The 15,000-nt window shown below is 37.0% G+C and overlaps 1 protein-coding gene across 1 annotated transcript in view; it reads right to left on the bottom strand.

The window, feature by feature from the left end:
- LOC125044179 (serine-protein kinase ATM-like) overlaps positions 1 to 15,000 on the bottom strand; it is a 65,094-nt gene that overhangs the window by 46,776 nt on the left and 3,318 nt on the right. Inside the window, exons 4-17 of the mRNA XM_047640648.1 lie at positions 14,666 to 14,795; positions 13,720 to 13,890; positions 11,313 to 11,557; positions 10,962 to 11,112; positions 10,580 to 10,782; positions 8,647 to 8,831; positions 8,132 to 8,266; positions 7,698 to 7,805; positions 5,910 to 6,018; positions 4,753 to 4,833; positions 4,210 to 4,294; positions 3,509 to 3,597; positions 2,620 to 2,844; positions 2,311 to 2,417 (exon numbers count right to left, since the gene is read on the bottom strand). Coding sequence (XP_047496604.1) covers positions 2,311 to 2,417; positions 2,620 to 2,844; positions 3,509 to 3,597; positions 4,210 to 4,294; positions 4,753 to 4,833; positions 5,910 to 6,018; positions 7,698 to 7,805; positions 8,132 to 8,266; positions 8,647 to 8,831; positions 10,580 to 10,782; positions 10,962 to 11,112; positions 11,313 to 11,557; positions 13,720 to 13,890; positions 14,666 to 14,795 — 2,024 coding nt within the window. The remainder of the gene's footprint in view (positions 1 to 2,310; positions 2,418 to 2,619; positions 2,845 to 3,508; positions 3,598 to 4,209; positions 4,295 to 4,752; positions 4,834 to 5,909; positions 6,019 to 7,697; positions 7,806 to 8,131; positions 8,267 to 8,646; positions 8,832 to 10,579; positions 10,783 to 10,961; positions 11,113 to 11,312; positions 11,558 to 13,719; positions 13,891 to 14,665; positions 14,796 to 15,000) is intronic.

The raw sequence follows: 15,000 nt of genomic DNA, 5'->3' as shown, positions 1-15,000 counted from the left end.
TTTTCAGGTTCTGGTAAGGCAAATATTGGTTTTAGGCATTTGAAGAGCTTAATATAAACACAAGAAATATATACTTATCTACCATATCTCAAATAAATTGACCAATGACATGGTTGAAGAATATATCAGTGAACACTAAGTACATCTCATTCATAACAAAAAAGTTACAGGAAAAAATCCTGCCAGTTTTTGACAGTCCCAGTACATTTGTAGTAAAGAGGATTGAGTGAATAAGAAGGTACCATGTCATTCAATCCCAACCTTGAATGGAGTTGGTTGGGAGCTGGGAGCTCTTAATTTCCTAGTAGCAGTGATTCTAGTAAAAGGAGAAGCTGAGGGAAGAGTACTCTTCCCTGTCTCTTGTAGCAGAGGTACACATAGAGAAGAGATATGATTCAGTGAAGAAACAAAGCACACAATGCTATCCACAGACTAGAAAGAGGGAAGACATCAAACAAAAGTGCTCCTTCCCACCATAACAGAGAAGGGAGATCCCAGCCTGTGGCTAACTCCAATCAAAGCCACCAATCATCAATTGCATGAAGGTGGAATAAATAAAACAGGTAGCTATTTATCCTATGCTGGGGCATACAATGACTAGGTGGCATTTGGAGATCAGCAAAGATAAGTCAAAAGTAGGCTATCTTATAGGAGCACTTGAAGACTGATTCTGGGGGATTGACATGCACAGATGAGTCAGGAGCCAAGCAAGCCCACCACAGCTAAACAGCTTGGCACAGACTTGAGGGTTAGACTACCTTGTAGGAGCACAACTATCCAGCCTGTATGGAGAATTGATCTTGGCTATAAAAAGTTGTGGCTCAGAACAATTTCCCAACAAAGAGAAGGATAAATTAAAATGGAAAACAGTGTAGGCATTCCTCACCACCACCTGTCCATGCTGGCATTAGATTAGTTGGGGTTTTGAAGCTGAGTTAAGTTATTCCCATGGCCGGAGAATTTTGATGTCCTCACTCTCCTCCACCAATTCCCTTGATCTTCTGCTTCTTTGTCAGCTATTGATGATGGCTTAACCAGTCCAGTTTTTGATGTTGGTTAGCCAGGTGTGTTTTGGTTGGCTTCTAGTCCTCTGTCCATATACCTGTCCATATACCTGTCCATACATGATAGTACGTGCCAATGTTCTTGGTTGCCTGGTAGCTTCCTCCTCACAATTTCAATCAGGGGTTCATAATGTTCAATGACATTTTTAATCTTCTCCATTACAGTTTCATTGGCAATTCTTTGTTTCCCGGCGATTCCAAGGATTCTTCGAAAGCATCACATTAAAAGGCGGAATTCTTGTCTCTGTCCCCCTGTTCAGTGTTCATGTTCCACATCCATAGAGAGTTAAATTATCATTGTCATTGATTTTAACAGTTTTACCTTTCAGATGTGGAGATATTTCTCGCATTCTAGAGATTATCTAATTTTACAAGCTGCCTTTTAGCCACTCCTAGTCTTCTTTTTACTACCATGTCTGGTTTAACCTGACTCGGATGGGTCACGTGCACCGGTGTCATAACAAACCACTAGGTCTGCGGGGTACACCTGTATGCGCAGTAATGTGCCAGAGCACATGGACGTTCGGCTTGAAGTTGCGGACTTCTGTGGCCAGTGTCTGGCCGTTGCCAGAAATCACCAGAGTTTATCCTACTTAGGGACTTCTGTTCACCCAGTGGTGATGGGTTAATATAATTTGTAATTGTACCACTATTCCTGTTAAGTAACACAACCTTAAAAGATGGTCAGTCTGCTGCTACAGTCACTCCTCCGGAAACCAGAATCATACTCAGGCTACTGAGTGTTGATGAGCAGAAGGAATCAAGATGAGAAAAGGAGAAACAGTATGAAAGTACAAAACTTACTTGACCTACTGAGGAACAGATAGTAAAAAAGGAGGGGGGTATATTTGTTATGACAGACAGCAAAAGGGGGAGGAATCCTGTGAATCAAGGAAACAGAAACCAAACACTCCTTGAGCTGCCAAGAATGTAGAGTGCGCAGCAAAGTATCCAGAGTCCGAGAAAAGAGAAATTGCAATTTCCTTATCTCATTATGGTCAAACTTATGGAGAAGAGAGGATTCTTCTCTTTTTTGTTCACCCATTGAAAAGATTGCACAAACTCAGTTCAGTTGAGATTATAAATGATGTGCACCAGAACATCATAAATTATGAACAATCACAAACTTCATAAATAAATAGAGAAAAGAAGCAAGGCCAAAATCAATATACCTCCAAACAAATTTCAATAACTGTAGTCTCTATAAAAAATATAAAAAAAATACAGAAGTTTTCACCTATCTTACCTTGCATCTGACAGATAAAGCTGAAGAGAGACAATCAACTCCAAAGCATGCAGTAGTGTAGTCAAGTCCTGCACTCTCACTCCTTCCTCAGTGACCAAGGGCAACAGCTACATATAAAACAAATCTCTTTGTCAAGTCAGATATCATCTTTATGTTTTTTTACCCTTTGATGTTAAAATATGTGCATGAGAGAAGTTGAAATAAGGTTTGAAATTTTAATTTGTTCAGTTTCAGCATATGCCATGAACTGTGTACCATGTGATCAAATGGATATCCTCCTTTGCCCTCCTCTCACTTGCAGTCTCTTACCTGGCTGACATATGAAACTACTCTCTTGACCAGGGTCTCCTGCTCACGAGGGAGAATCCTCATGTCTGCACACCATTGTTCATTTCCTGGGTTCTCCTCCAGTCTGGTGTGACCGAGGGGGAGAGCCTTGGAAAAGCTTGATAAAAGATAGTGTTCTTCCAGGCAAATCAGTGGATCTCTATTGCTCAGTCTCCCTGGCTTCAGCTGGTGTTGCATGAAGACAGCCTGCAGAATTTAGAGATGTGGCTTAACCTATTGATGCCAGGAGGGTTTTTACATATAGGCCACATCCACTATGATTTCATTTTATCAATTTTGTTTACACAGATCACTCCACAAGTGCCTAGTCAACAAGGACTTAATTACTAGTCTTACCTAATCTCAATTCTTGAAAAGATTTTTGTTTTATAATCTTTATTGCTATTAGTGATGTTAATAATAGTTAAATAATCACAATGTATATAATAATAATAATGACAGTAATGTCCTTAATTATATTGGGAAAAAACTTTTCCCCAATAATTTAAAGAAATAAGGTGAGGTCAGGCAAAGCTAGTAACTGACACCAATGATATCACATAACATGACTAAGGACCTCCTTCATTTATTCATTTTTATTTCTCTATTCTTCTCTACAACAAAAAATAACTCATAACTTTTGTCAAAGCTATTTTCACCTTCATTTTTGTTACTTTATACGATTTCTGTTTGATTCCTCAAGACCATATGATAATTACAGAAATCAATACTTCTTCAATATAAGTAAAAATAACTAAAAATAAAGGCCGTATAGTCTGTCTAGACAAATAAATCCACACATTTTTCACATTTTACCATATACATTATCTCAATTTGTCTATAGTTACACTGCCTACAATTAGCTTGCTACCTGTTTTATGCATGAATTCCTGAGGCAAGTAAGCACCAGGACTTGTGCCAGAAGTAAGGGGTTCTCTAGGGATGCAGTTCCACTTGTTCCTGTTATTAAACATGTTATCATTAACAGATTTTTAAACATCAATGAAAGACTGGGCAAGTGACAGAGAAGAAATAATTAATTCAGTTGAGATACTTATTTAAACATTTTTTCTTTCTATCTTTTTTTTAAACTCCTTGATGACAGGTGAAGAAAAAATATTAAAAATCCACACTCTGGATATCAATGGCAACGTGCCGACTTTGAGCACAGGAGTTCGCTACATCAAGCCGAATCACCTGCTTATAGCGCTTTGGCACGCCACCACGGCGTACAGCCACACACCACAGATCAAGCGGTTTGTTTTGACCCATCAGGAAGAGGAAAAAAAACATCTTTTTTCATATCCTCCAACAATAAGCCTAATATTCTCCTTAGAAAGTAACTACAGAAAAAAAATGAAATGAAACTTATTCAACAAGAAAGTACACATCTAAATAGTCACACTGAAATAGGTTACTGACAATGACACTGTCACTGACACAAATACAATGTAAAAATTAAGAGGAATAAAAACATTCACATTAAATATATACCAAACTACAAAAATTCTCAGGGGTTGATTCAGCTAGGAAAAATATAAAAAGAAACATTAGACTGTAAATTACACTCACCCTCAACCTCCAAAGGCAAGAGAATTCTCTGAAGACTTGCCCGAGCATCCTGCACTCGATCCTGAGGCAGGACTGACAATTCATTCTAGAAAAGACAAAAAACAAATCAAATGACCAATAGTATAATGGATTTGCAATGTGTAACACTGAAAATAAAGATGAAAACAGTACTAACAAGTAATAATGAAAAATAAAGCACAAAAAAAAAAAATCTGATAACTACAACAATGATTGTAAAACTCAAAATGCCATCTTAACCCAATGGTGCCGGGTATAGCAAATTAAAAAAAACTCTACGCTCTGGCGAACGGCGGCAGCGCGCCGACTCTGAGCGCGTGATATCGGTCCATCAAGCCGAATCATTGCCTCGGGGCGTTTGGTGCGGCGCCGCTGCGGACAGCCGCACGCCGCACATCGTGCGTATTGTTATGACGGCGATAGCCGTGACCCGTCGCCATTGGGTTAATGAAAGAAAAGTCATTATTACAGAATAATCATTATAAGTTATCATGCAATCCAAATGAAGTTACAAGATCAACAAACCTTAAATGTCTTTGGCAATGACACAGTTGTCAAAGCCACAAGAAGAGTGGATGTGGCTGAGGCATTCATGTCTACATATCCCTAAGGAAGAGAGAAGAAAAAATATGAATGGGAACGAAATGAAAATGAGAGGGAAAAAAAAAAAGAAGTAAAAGAGGCAGATTAACCCCATTAGATCCAGTTGCTTCACAACAATCTCATGGCCCAAAATACAGGCATTAAGCTTATGTGAGCAGCCACACTGCTATTTTCCAAACTCCGTATCATCTCTCTAGGTTGTCCATAACTCAGTGCAAGAAGAATAACAATAAATAACATCTGTTACTTGTGTCTTTTTTTTTTTAATATTCAATATTTTATAATACAACCTGCACTGCCAGTCCTGGCAGCCAGGAATGGGATGCTGAGCATAGAAATGACATCCTCAAGTCATGGCTTGTGGATACTACATTCCACACTCGTTTATTAATGGAAATAATGCAAAAGCCCCTTTCTATATGCCAAATGAGTCTAATCACCCTACAAGAGGTTTGTGAACTAGTGGTGAATCTTTCCCATCACCCCGGCCTTCAGCTGAAATGCTCACAACATCAAGTTCATGTTACCCCGGCCCACAGTCAGATTTTCCCATGATGGCATGCTCATGTCATCCAACCCTCAATCCAAATCTTTTCATGACATCACATCATATGGACTGTAGGGATTAACCCCTCAAAGACAGTATCAAAAATCTCTCGGTGTCACTGACTCTGGTAACTTCTGGCAATTGTCCTGCCATTTGGCAGGTAGTGGAACTTCCCACTCAACACGTTCTAGCACATTGCAAAGTCTATAGCCATACTTGGCATGATGAGTCAGTTTCTTAGGATAGCTATAGGTATGGCCCGGCAGATATGGGTCAAGAAAAATCAAATGAGAAAAGGGCAGAAGAGGAGGAAGAGGTATGAGCAAATGAGAAGAGGAAGAAGAGGAAGAAAAGACAAAACTGAAAACAGGAGATGAAATTGCAAATTATATGTTTGGAAATCCTAACTATAACTATGGATACAGACTATCACACTAGTATAACTATTCTCTTGAGGCATATAAATAATTCTCAAGAACCATGGTTGAAGAAAATGCTCATCTTAAAACTAGAGGTGTGAATTATACTTCACCTGATAGAACAACTTGAAGATTGAGAGGTCAGGAGCCACAAGGCCTGTCTTCATCAGAATTTGGAGAAGCTCTAAGCCATTTTTAATGCACTGCTTTCCACTAACCAATCTGGGGATTATTTTCAGATTAATAGGCCTGCAGGTTTCAGTTATGACAGTTGTTATTTTATTTTCTATTTTTTATGTGCTACCATAAAAAGTATCTGTCACAGAAAATGAAAATTGTCTGCATGTATCTCTGCTGAAATTACATCTATGTATTTTTGTCACTTTTTTATATATTTTTTTTTTTTCATGAAATATGATAATATTCTACATCTATAAAAAAAAATAATAATTTGATGTATTTTGTAACCAAGCTATTGGCAAGATAATCCAAATTCTTATTTTCAATAGGGAAAATATTCCATTTCAAAACATTTTTTTGTTGTTTTATGTGTGCATTTAATCACACAAAAAAAAAAAAAAAAAAAAAAGCCAATCACAGCATCACACATTCCATTCTTGCTCTGGCAATGCCCCAAGGTATGTGACATGTGGGCATGAGGGTACGTTATAAAGAACAGCATAAAATATAATGCATGCATGGCAGTAACATGACATGAATGACCTGTCTTATGCAGATGCAACCAAGTCAGCCATGACAGGTATGGCACATCACCCGGAGCCACAACGAAGTTGGCCATGAGTGAACTACATGTAATCCACAGGGATTGGGTTCATATAAACAATGAAGGAATGGAGGACTATGGATGGGGATTCCAGTATAAATTTGCAGTAATAATATAATTATAGCATGACTGTAATATATATGGCTGAAATTGAGAATTCTACACAAAAGGGAAAAGTAAATTGAGAACTAAACTGACTGGAGCCACTGGATCTTTCCTAAGCTTCCAATTGGGGGGATGCTGGCCATGTAATTTATGAGAAAGTACAGTATATACATATACATATACATATACATTTACATATATATATATATATATATATATATATATATATATATATACATATACATACATACATACATACATACACACATACACACACACACACACACACACACACACACACACACACACACACACACACACACACACACACACACACACACATATATGTATATATACATATATATACATATATGTTGTATATATGTACATACACATACATATTTAAACAAACACAGATATATATGTATATATATACATATATATACGTATTTGTGTGTATATATGTATATATATACATATATTATATAATACATACATACATACATACATACATACATACATACATACATACATATATATATATATATATATATATATATATATATATATGAACCGTATTCATGGTATGAGTGAGAATGAAAATCTTCACAATACAAGAGATGTATTTGAATGGTTTTGATTATATCTTCATCAGAAATACATACATCAAAGGAATTACAGAGTATATATATATCAGATATGAGCTGACGATATCCTTGACGACTATGGATAAGTATAAAACATGAGCTACCCCAAAAGAAAGGCAACCCCTACTCTACTAGAGTCAAAGGATGGGCAGTGGGTATGGGGTACTGCAAAGTCCTACTACAATAATTTTCTTTTGAAATATAAACCATTGGGAAGGAGAGTGGGAAAGGGCTTTCACACACAACATTATTTCCATTTCCTTTGACACTGTCCAAAAATGGCTTTGTTGAAATATGAAAATTTGATGCTTTGTGAGGTTGAGAAAATGTAGTATTTTGGAGTTAAAACATCAATCTAAACACACCTCAGTACAAGATCCCAAACAGGGGACCACTTGCCACTCCTCATCTGTTTGTGAGCACTTCTCTCAGGGAAAACTTTGTTGTACTGCAATGCAAGAGCTCCTAGACACCTATCGGGGAATATTGCTATCAGTAAAATCCACTTTTTTACAGGAAAAGAAAATAAAGAGTAAAAAATAATGAATATATGCTAAACAAGGAAAAAGTAACATTGATAATAAGAATAAAAGAAAAACAAATATTTCAATTATTTTCATAAGAGTATTATGGTTTTACAAGTGTTCTACTTCTAATGATTTTGACTGTACTTAGATAAAACAATATTCTCTAGCAACTACAGTCATTTGGCAAATTAACTCAAATTATCTGAGGGTTTCTCCTCCTTTATGTATCTATAAATCTTTCATTGAAAACCTAATTGAAAACAAATGCATACTGTATAATGTGTTCTTGTACAAATGCCACCCTGCTCTCTCCCAGGGTACAGGTGAACATATCCAACATCAGCAAGCACCGTTCAGGATCAAATATGCCTGAGTATGATTTCAGCAACTCCAAGAGAATTTGGTACCTGAAGGATGGAATAAAATGAAGGTCAAAGATAACCAACTTGCATCAGAACCATTCGTCAGCATAGTTCAGGTTTTACATGATTTGTAGACTGGAAGAAGCATTTTTGTATATACAAACATCTCATTTAAGAGAATAAAAACAATGAGACTTTAAAAAGAGAAGTAAAGAAAAGGAAAACATTGCTTTCAAATATGAGTAATCTTAAGTGTTCTGGGTGAACAGATCACCTAAATTCTGGAGGTTGATTTGCTATTATATACACTTCCATCACATACAACAGTAAGGACAACACTACTTATTACACGAACAGAATGCAAAGCATAAAACCCTACCTAAACCAACCAACTAACAACAAAGAAAATCTTCACTGCTACCTACCAAGGAATCATGTGTGGATGAGTTCCTTCTTCCCTTAGCATGGAGGCTAAAGGTTGTAGGCCAACTTCAATCCTCCTCCTCTTGTTGGCTTTTCCAGCCTGAGTCACACTCACATCAGCATTTGTTTGGGTGCTGCTTGATTGAGTGATGTCCAGAACACCATAATTTGCAGTGTCTTGGAAAATCTAGAGTAAAACGGAATCACAGATTATCTTATCATCAGTGGGATGGGGATAGGGGGGGAAAGTGTGAGGCTGAGTATCATGATTAGAGTTTTTTATACCTAATTCTTCTTCCTTTCTCTTTTCTCTAGGACATCATACAGGCTTGTCCATGTAAATCTGAGCACATGTAGGCTATTGAGGCCATTATGGAGGGGGCCTGAGACGTTGCCTCACCAACCTAGCATGATCAGTTTCAATTCAGGTGAGTTTGCATAAGATTCCGACCCTTTCCAGTTACTTGCTCTAAGGCAGTTGTGAATATTTATGTAGCCCATAAAAATTCCAGTTACCAAGGACCCTATTACTACATCATATCTTTGAGACACTAGTCTTTGAGAACTACCTCAAAACCAGAACTCACCCAATCCATCCTACCTTGTAAATGCAATGTGGCTCAGAAGTGGTCACATGGAATGGGATATTTCTTTCATGTATTTTGCACAGTGCCTCACATGTGTTTGTCTCATCCTCTTGAGGTTTTAGTTTTTTATGTTACAGTAAAAGTAAGATAACCTTGATTACCTCCCCTGATTCTTCAAGCTGTGCAAGAGGCAATACCTGTATTTTTCAAGTTGAATTTTTTTTGTGCTACTTCTGCAGCAAAGGTGCATTGGTTGACTCATTCAACATCCATCTCTGATCCTCTCAAACCTATAAACAGACATTTTGCAAACCACTTTGGACTTGTGGACCAATGACATTAATGTCACAGGCTTTTTGTCATGCCATTGAAGGTATTAACAAACAAGCACATGGCTCACACCAGGACCCTCTTCAGATAATATAGAGTATGTAAGATAAAAGTGAATACATACAAATGAGGATCTTCCTCTGTTTTTACTTTCATCTTCCAATTTTTGTGAAAAAAGATGAAGGAAATATAAACCATCAAGGGGGGTGGAACAGTGACATCCTCTGGCTGGGATGTGGGATGTGTTAAAAAAAAAAACAATAAAGAATTTGTCCACAACTAGCAGCAGACCAGAGAACAGCAGAGTGGCAAGAAACAAGTTGTGATAGTTTGCTAGAATAATTAAAATTTTATACCCTTGCCACACATGGACTTCCCTTAGCACCTCTACAAAACTCAAAAGATGAGAAACTCATCTGCATCAAGATTTCCTTATTTATGGCTAAGCTTCATCTCAGATAAGACCACAGAATATTAAAGAAAAAAAAAAACATGAGACAAGAACCACAGAACGTGGGAGACTAAAGTTTATGGTGGATATCTGTATCAAAATGTAGTGAATTGTCCCTTTCTCATACACTGAGTAGAATAGCTTTGCATCATCACACAACAATTTAAGTCAAATCAAGCACCCTTTCCTTAATTTCTTTCATAAAATGGTGAATTTCCTCCACTAATTACTACCTTCTGCTCTAGTTACTGGGCCAAATATGCACATGCATACACAGAGGCTATAATAATTAACCAGATACTAAATGCATAAATAAAACAATTCCAGTATGCACCTAACACCTGCCATCAAAAAGAGTACTGACACTTCCTATTCCTAAGTCAAAACAATAAGTATCAATATGTACTTGACAGCCTTTCTTAGGCCAAAATTTCTAGTGATACATATGTAGTCATATTCATCCACAATGGGCTAATTTATCTAGAACCTACCCTACTCTACTTAAAACACTTGCTACTGTAGAAAGGTCTCTACAAACACATACAATAACACTATAAAGACATTTACCTTGCTGCACAGCCTGACAGATAACACCACCAGATTCTGTGGTATTGTCTGCTGTTCTGCACTAACACTACCAGATACCCCAGATAGCTTGTTCTTGGTACTCAGTTGACTTAGGTGGTCATGGATCAGCTGATAGAGGCGGTGCAAGCAACGCTGCCAAGTGATGGGGTCAGTGCTTATGCTGCCCCCTTTGTGGGTCCCTTCTGGAGTGGTAATGGAATTATAAAAATTAGAAAATAAACTAACAAATCAAAACTCACAAGAAAGGGTATTCAATAGAAAATTTCACAATAAAAGAAAAAAGAAAGAAAGAAAAGAAAGGGAAAAAGAGCAGGAGAGAAAGAGAGGCAAAAAAAGGCTACCATCAAGCATTACCACCTACCTTCCTGTGGATCATGAACAAGGATCAACAAGTTCAAGTACTCAAGGAGCTGTGACTGGCGCAGAGATGGCCTGCTGTCCCACATGGCCAGGACATGGTTGAAAGTTTCCTCGCCAATGCTGGACACCAGTTGACGCCACTCGCCTGCCATCTGTTGTGAAATGTGAGCAGATTGTGAAAAAGATACAAATCATGGACATACCCATAAATACAGACACACATGAACTTCATTTTCACACATGCACAAACAACTGCATAATCATACAAAAATACACACAATGACACACTGTCACACTTAAACCCATGCAATCACACAAGTCCCTCCCCCCAGCGCAAACACTGCAAACCCACCGCCTTTGTGAAAGTCAGGAGAAGGCTGAGTAAGCTGGTCTGCAATACATATTGGGATGAGAGCTTGCTGTTGGTAAGACTCCTCCTAAGGAAGCACGGAACTGGTCGCAGGATGACCATGGGGGTGTGGCTGCCAAGTGTTCTACAGCAGCACTTCACTATGCCCTCCACCACTCCAATGATTGCTGTGCTGTCTGCATTGGGAATCCCCTTTTCATAGACCCAAATACAAATCCTCAACAAATCTAGGGGTGAGAACCAGTGTCATAAATGAAAAAAAGGTACAAAAAAAAAAAAAAAAAAAAAAGGAATGTAAAAGAATTAACACTTGAGTTATTTCATAACAAACCCATACAAATTGTATACTTGACAAATGACATGAACATGAACATGGTTACACAAGATATGCTCTTCCATACATAATCATACAATAAAGAAAATAGAATCATCATCTATGGGGTTTTGAATCTTTAAGAATATCACTCGAACTAATTAATTCTTGAATGACACGAGTACCCTGAAACACCCACTGTAGTGGCTAGGATTGATTGTAGATGTTTAATGACCAATACTTATCTGAGAAATGGAAATTTGCAAGTCAACTTGTGTGTGCTTGAGGATACTGTCAACATATGCATCAAGTATCAAATGCAGGGTTGGGTCCAAGTATATGCAACCTGGATATTTTTCAAGCACAAATACTAGTACAATCCCTTTGCTATGTACTTAAGTCCGAGTCCAAGTGCATGTTATTATACTTAAGTACAAGTATTTTATGTGATGAAAAAATTACTTTCACAGATTTGTAAAGAATGAAAGTCTACTGTAGCATTTTACCAAATGAGAAAATACTACATAATTATACTCCTTTATCCTGTATTAGACACAATATTGTAACACTTAATAAACTTATTTACCCATTAGTATCATCACAAAGTTCACTAGAATCTATATGCAGAATATAACTTTTTTATTAAAAACAATATACTTGTTTCTGCTTGAATGTATTTTGCAAGTACATTGGGTCTAAGTATAAGTATAAGTAACTTTGAATTTTTAAACACCAAGTCTAAGTACATAAAAATCTGTACTTGAGTCCAAGTTAAAGTCCAAGTACAAATACATGTACTTGGACACAGTCCTGATCAATTGCTTTATATAAGAATTGTTTTAGATTAGTTTGAAAATGTAACTTAGAGAGGAAAGCCCCTGCTGCATAACAGAAAATAAGCTGCTGTAAGCTGTGAAATAGAAACACCGGTATGGTGTACTTGAAAATTGATACAATTAATCAGAAGCTGTTTTAAAATATAAAGAGGAAGAACTGCCTAAATATTTTGGAACACCATGAATGAGGTGGCAGGAAGTGAACAAAGGGCAAGTCAGGAGGGGCCAGCAATCTGAATTTAGAGATTCAAGTGGTGTACCTTAACAATTGATAAAATGTTATGGCACTTTGATAATGGCCCCCCCCCCAAAAACAAATAATAATAAATAAAAAAAATTAAAAAATAAAAACAAAATAAAAATAAATAAATCAATAAATAATAATAATAATACCAGGAAAACAAAATTGCACAGTCTTAAAATTTGCCTCAGGCACCACTTGATATCCTTTAAATAATCATGCTATACTTTAAAAGTTCATAGAGTTATAGTCTATTCCAACACTGATTCTCCCTCAACAATGGTGGGTATATGAGACAGGAAAAACTGCTGGCCTGGATATGTCCAATTCATACCTCTCATCATATTATTATCTAAAAGTGTGGCCTAGGTAGCCTGGTTGGTCAGTGAGAATTTTGTTTAAAATAACCTAGTGACCATAAAGGTCTAAAATGAATATCTTATCAACTATCCTTTTAGTTATATTCATATGTGCTTAGCTGTTTTAGTATAACATTGTAGGTAGTAATATCCTTTCATTTTCTAGAAGCTTAGTTACTTCTAATATGTCAAACTTGTGAACAATATAATTTTTGAGTGTGTAATTCAATTTCTTTTCATTACTATATATCACTGGCTTTCAACTAGTGGGCCATGACCTCCAAGGAGATTGCAGAGTTATCAGGAGGTTGCAAAGCCTTAGTGGAAGAAAATATTGGTAATTCTGCTAAGTCTTTGCCACTACGTATATCAAGATTATACTAAGATGACATGAATTCAAGGAATATCATATCACATATAGATAAATAAGGCTTGTGCAGACTGCTAAATCTATTTTTCCTTTTAGTAATGGCATTCCTCCCTAACTCCTCCCTCCCTAAATGCATTTAATTTAGTTTGTGCTGAAATGTCTTATTTGGAGAAAAGCATCCCAACTGACCTGGAAGCATGAATTTGAAAATCCCCTTATCATGAGATCTAAACTTCAAGTTCCTGATGTTGTCTACCCATCTTTCCATACCTTTCCATTTTTCTGGAGGGATACTAAGTGAGTATTGCTGGAACCGGAACAAATACTTCTGGGCCAGCTGGATGAAGTCACCTGCAAAGTTCTCTAGCATATATGGTCGAGTCCTGTCAAGCACCAACAACACCAGATCTATGACCAGGTGAGCAGATATGTGGGGAGTCTCTGTAAGAAGACATTATAATTATAAATTTCTTTTGGACAACAACTGGTAATGTAAATCTCTCAACCCTTCTGTTTGTTTGTGTTTCTTGGCTTTCCCTTGTACACTCTCTCTTAGTCTCACTCTCACTCTTTTTCCTCCCTCTCTCTCTCTTTCCTATATCTATCCTCTCTTTCTTTCTAATCTCTCTCTCTTTCATTTGTTTGTACTCACTCTCTCCTCTCTTTCCTCTCTCATTTCTATCTCTCTCACTTCCCTCTGCTCTCCCTCTCCTCCTTCTTCCTCTCTCTCTCTCTCTCCTCTCTTTCCTATCTCTCCCCTCTTTCTCTTCTTGCTATCTTCAAAAGAAAAGGAAGAAGAAAAAGAAAAAGGAAAAGAAAAAAAAGAAAAAGAAAAAGAAAAAGAAAAAGAAGAAGAAGAAGAAAGAAGAAGGAGAAGAGAAACCCCCTTAACTTTCTATGTTTTTATGTTTCTTTATATAACCCACTGGCAATGAGTAATATGCAATCAACTCTTCACTTTGTGTCCCAATGGTTGGGATGAGGTCTTGCCAAGATGAGGAAAATCACCCAGCTACACAGCAGTGCAATAAAGTCTGCCCCTGTCCTCACCCAGATTTACCAAACATTTTACCCATTGCTCCTTGGATGCAACATATCCTTGTTTAATATGACATTATATCTTTAGTAACTTTACACAATAAAATCACATTGCCCAACAAACTACCTGCATTATGCAGATGTACATACATTCTCAGAGACAGAGATGACAACTTACTCTGTGAAGACTTCCTCATGACCAATTTGGGCAGAGCAGCTGCATTCCTCTTCATATTAGCCCTATTGGACAAGATACTCTGTGATGCATCAGGCTTCTTTCGTTCATCCTCCTCCAACTTTCTGGCTTCCTGTTCAAATTTTTGCCTTCAGTTTTATAAAAAGTGTTGATTCAACCATATGTATTTCCAACTATATCCTGTTTTAATTTTTCCTTTGGCTGAATAATCTCAAAAATGTCAGAATTCACTGACAATCACTTGGGTATGGTATGTTGTTTGGTTGCTTCTCTTAATACAATTAACACAAAAACTGTTACAAAATCACAAAGAAAAA

This window comes from Penaeus chinensis, chromosome 35 (genome assembly GCF_019202785.1).
Source record: "Penaeus chinensis breed Huanghai No. 1 chromosome 35, ASM1920278v2, whole genome shotgun sequence".
Classification (NCBI taxonomy): domain Eukaryota; kingdom Metazoa; phylum Arthropoda; class Malacostraca; order Decapoda; family Penaeidae; genus Penaeus; species Penaeus chinensis.
This window is presented reverse-complemented; position numbering and strand designations above follow the sequence as displayed.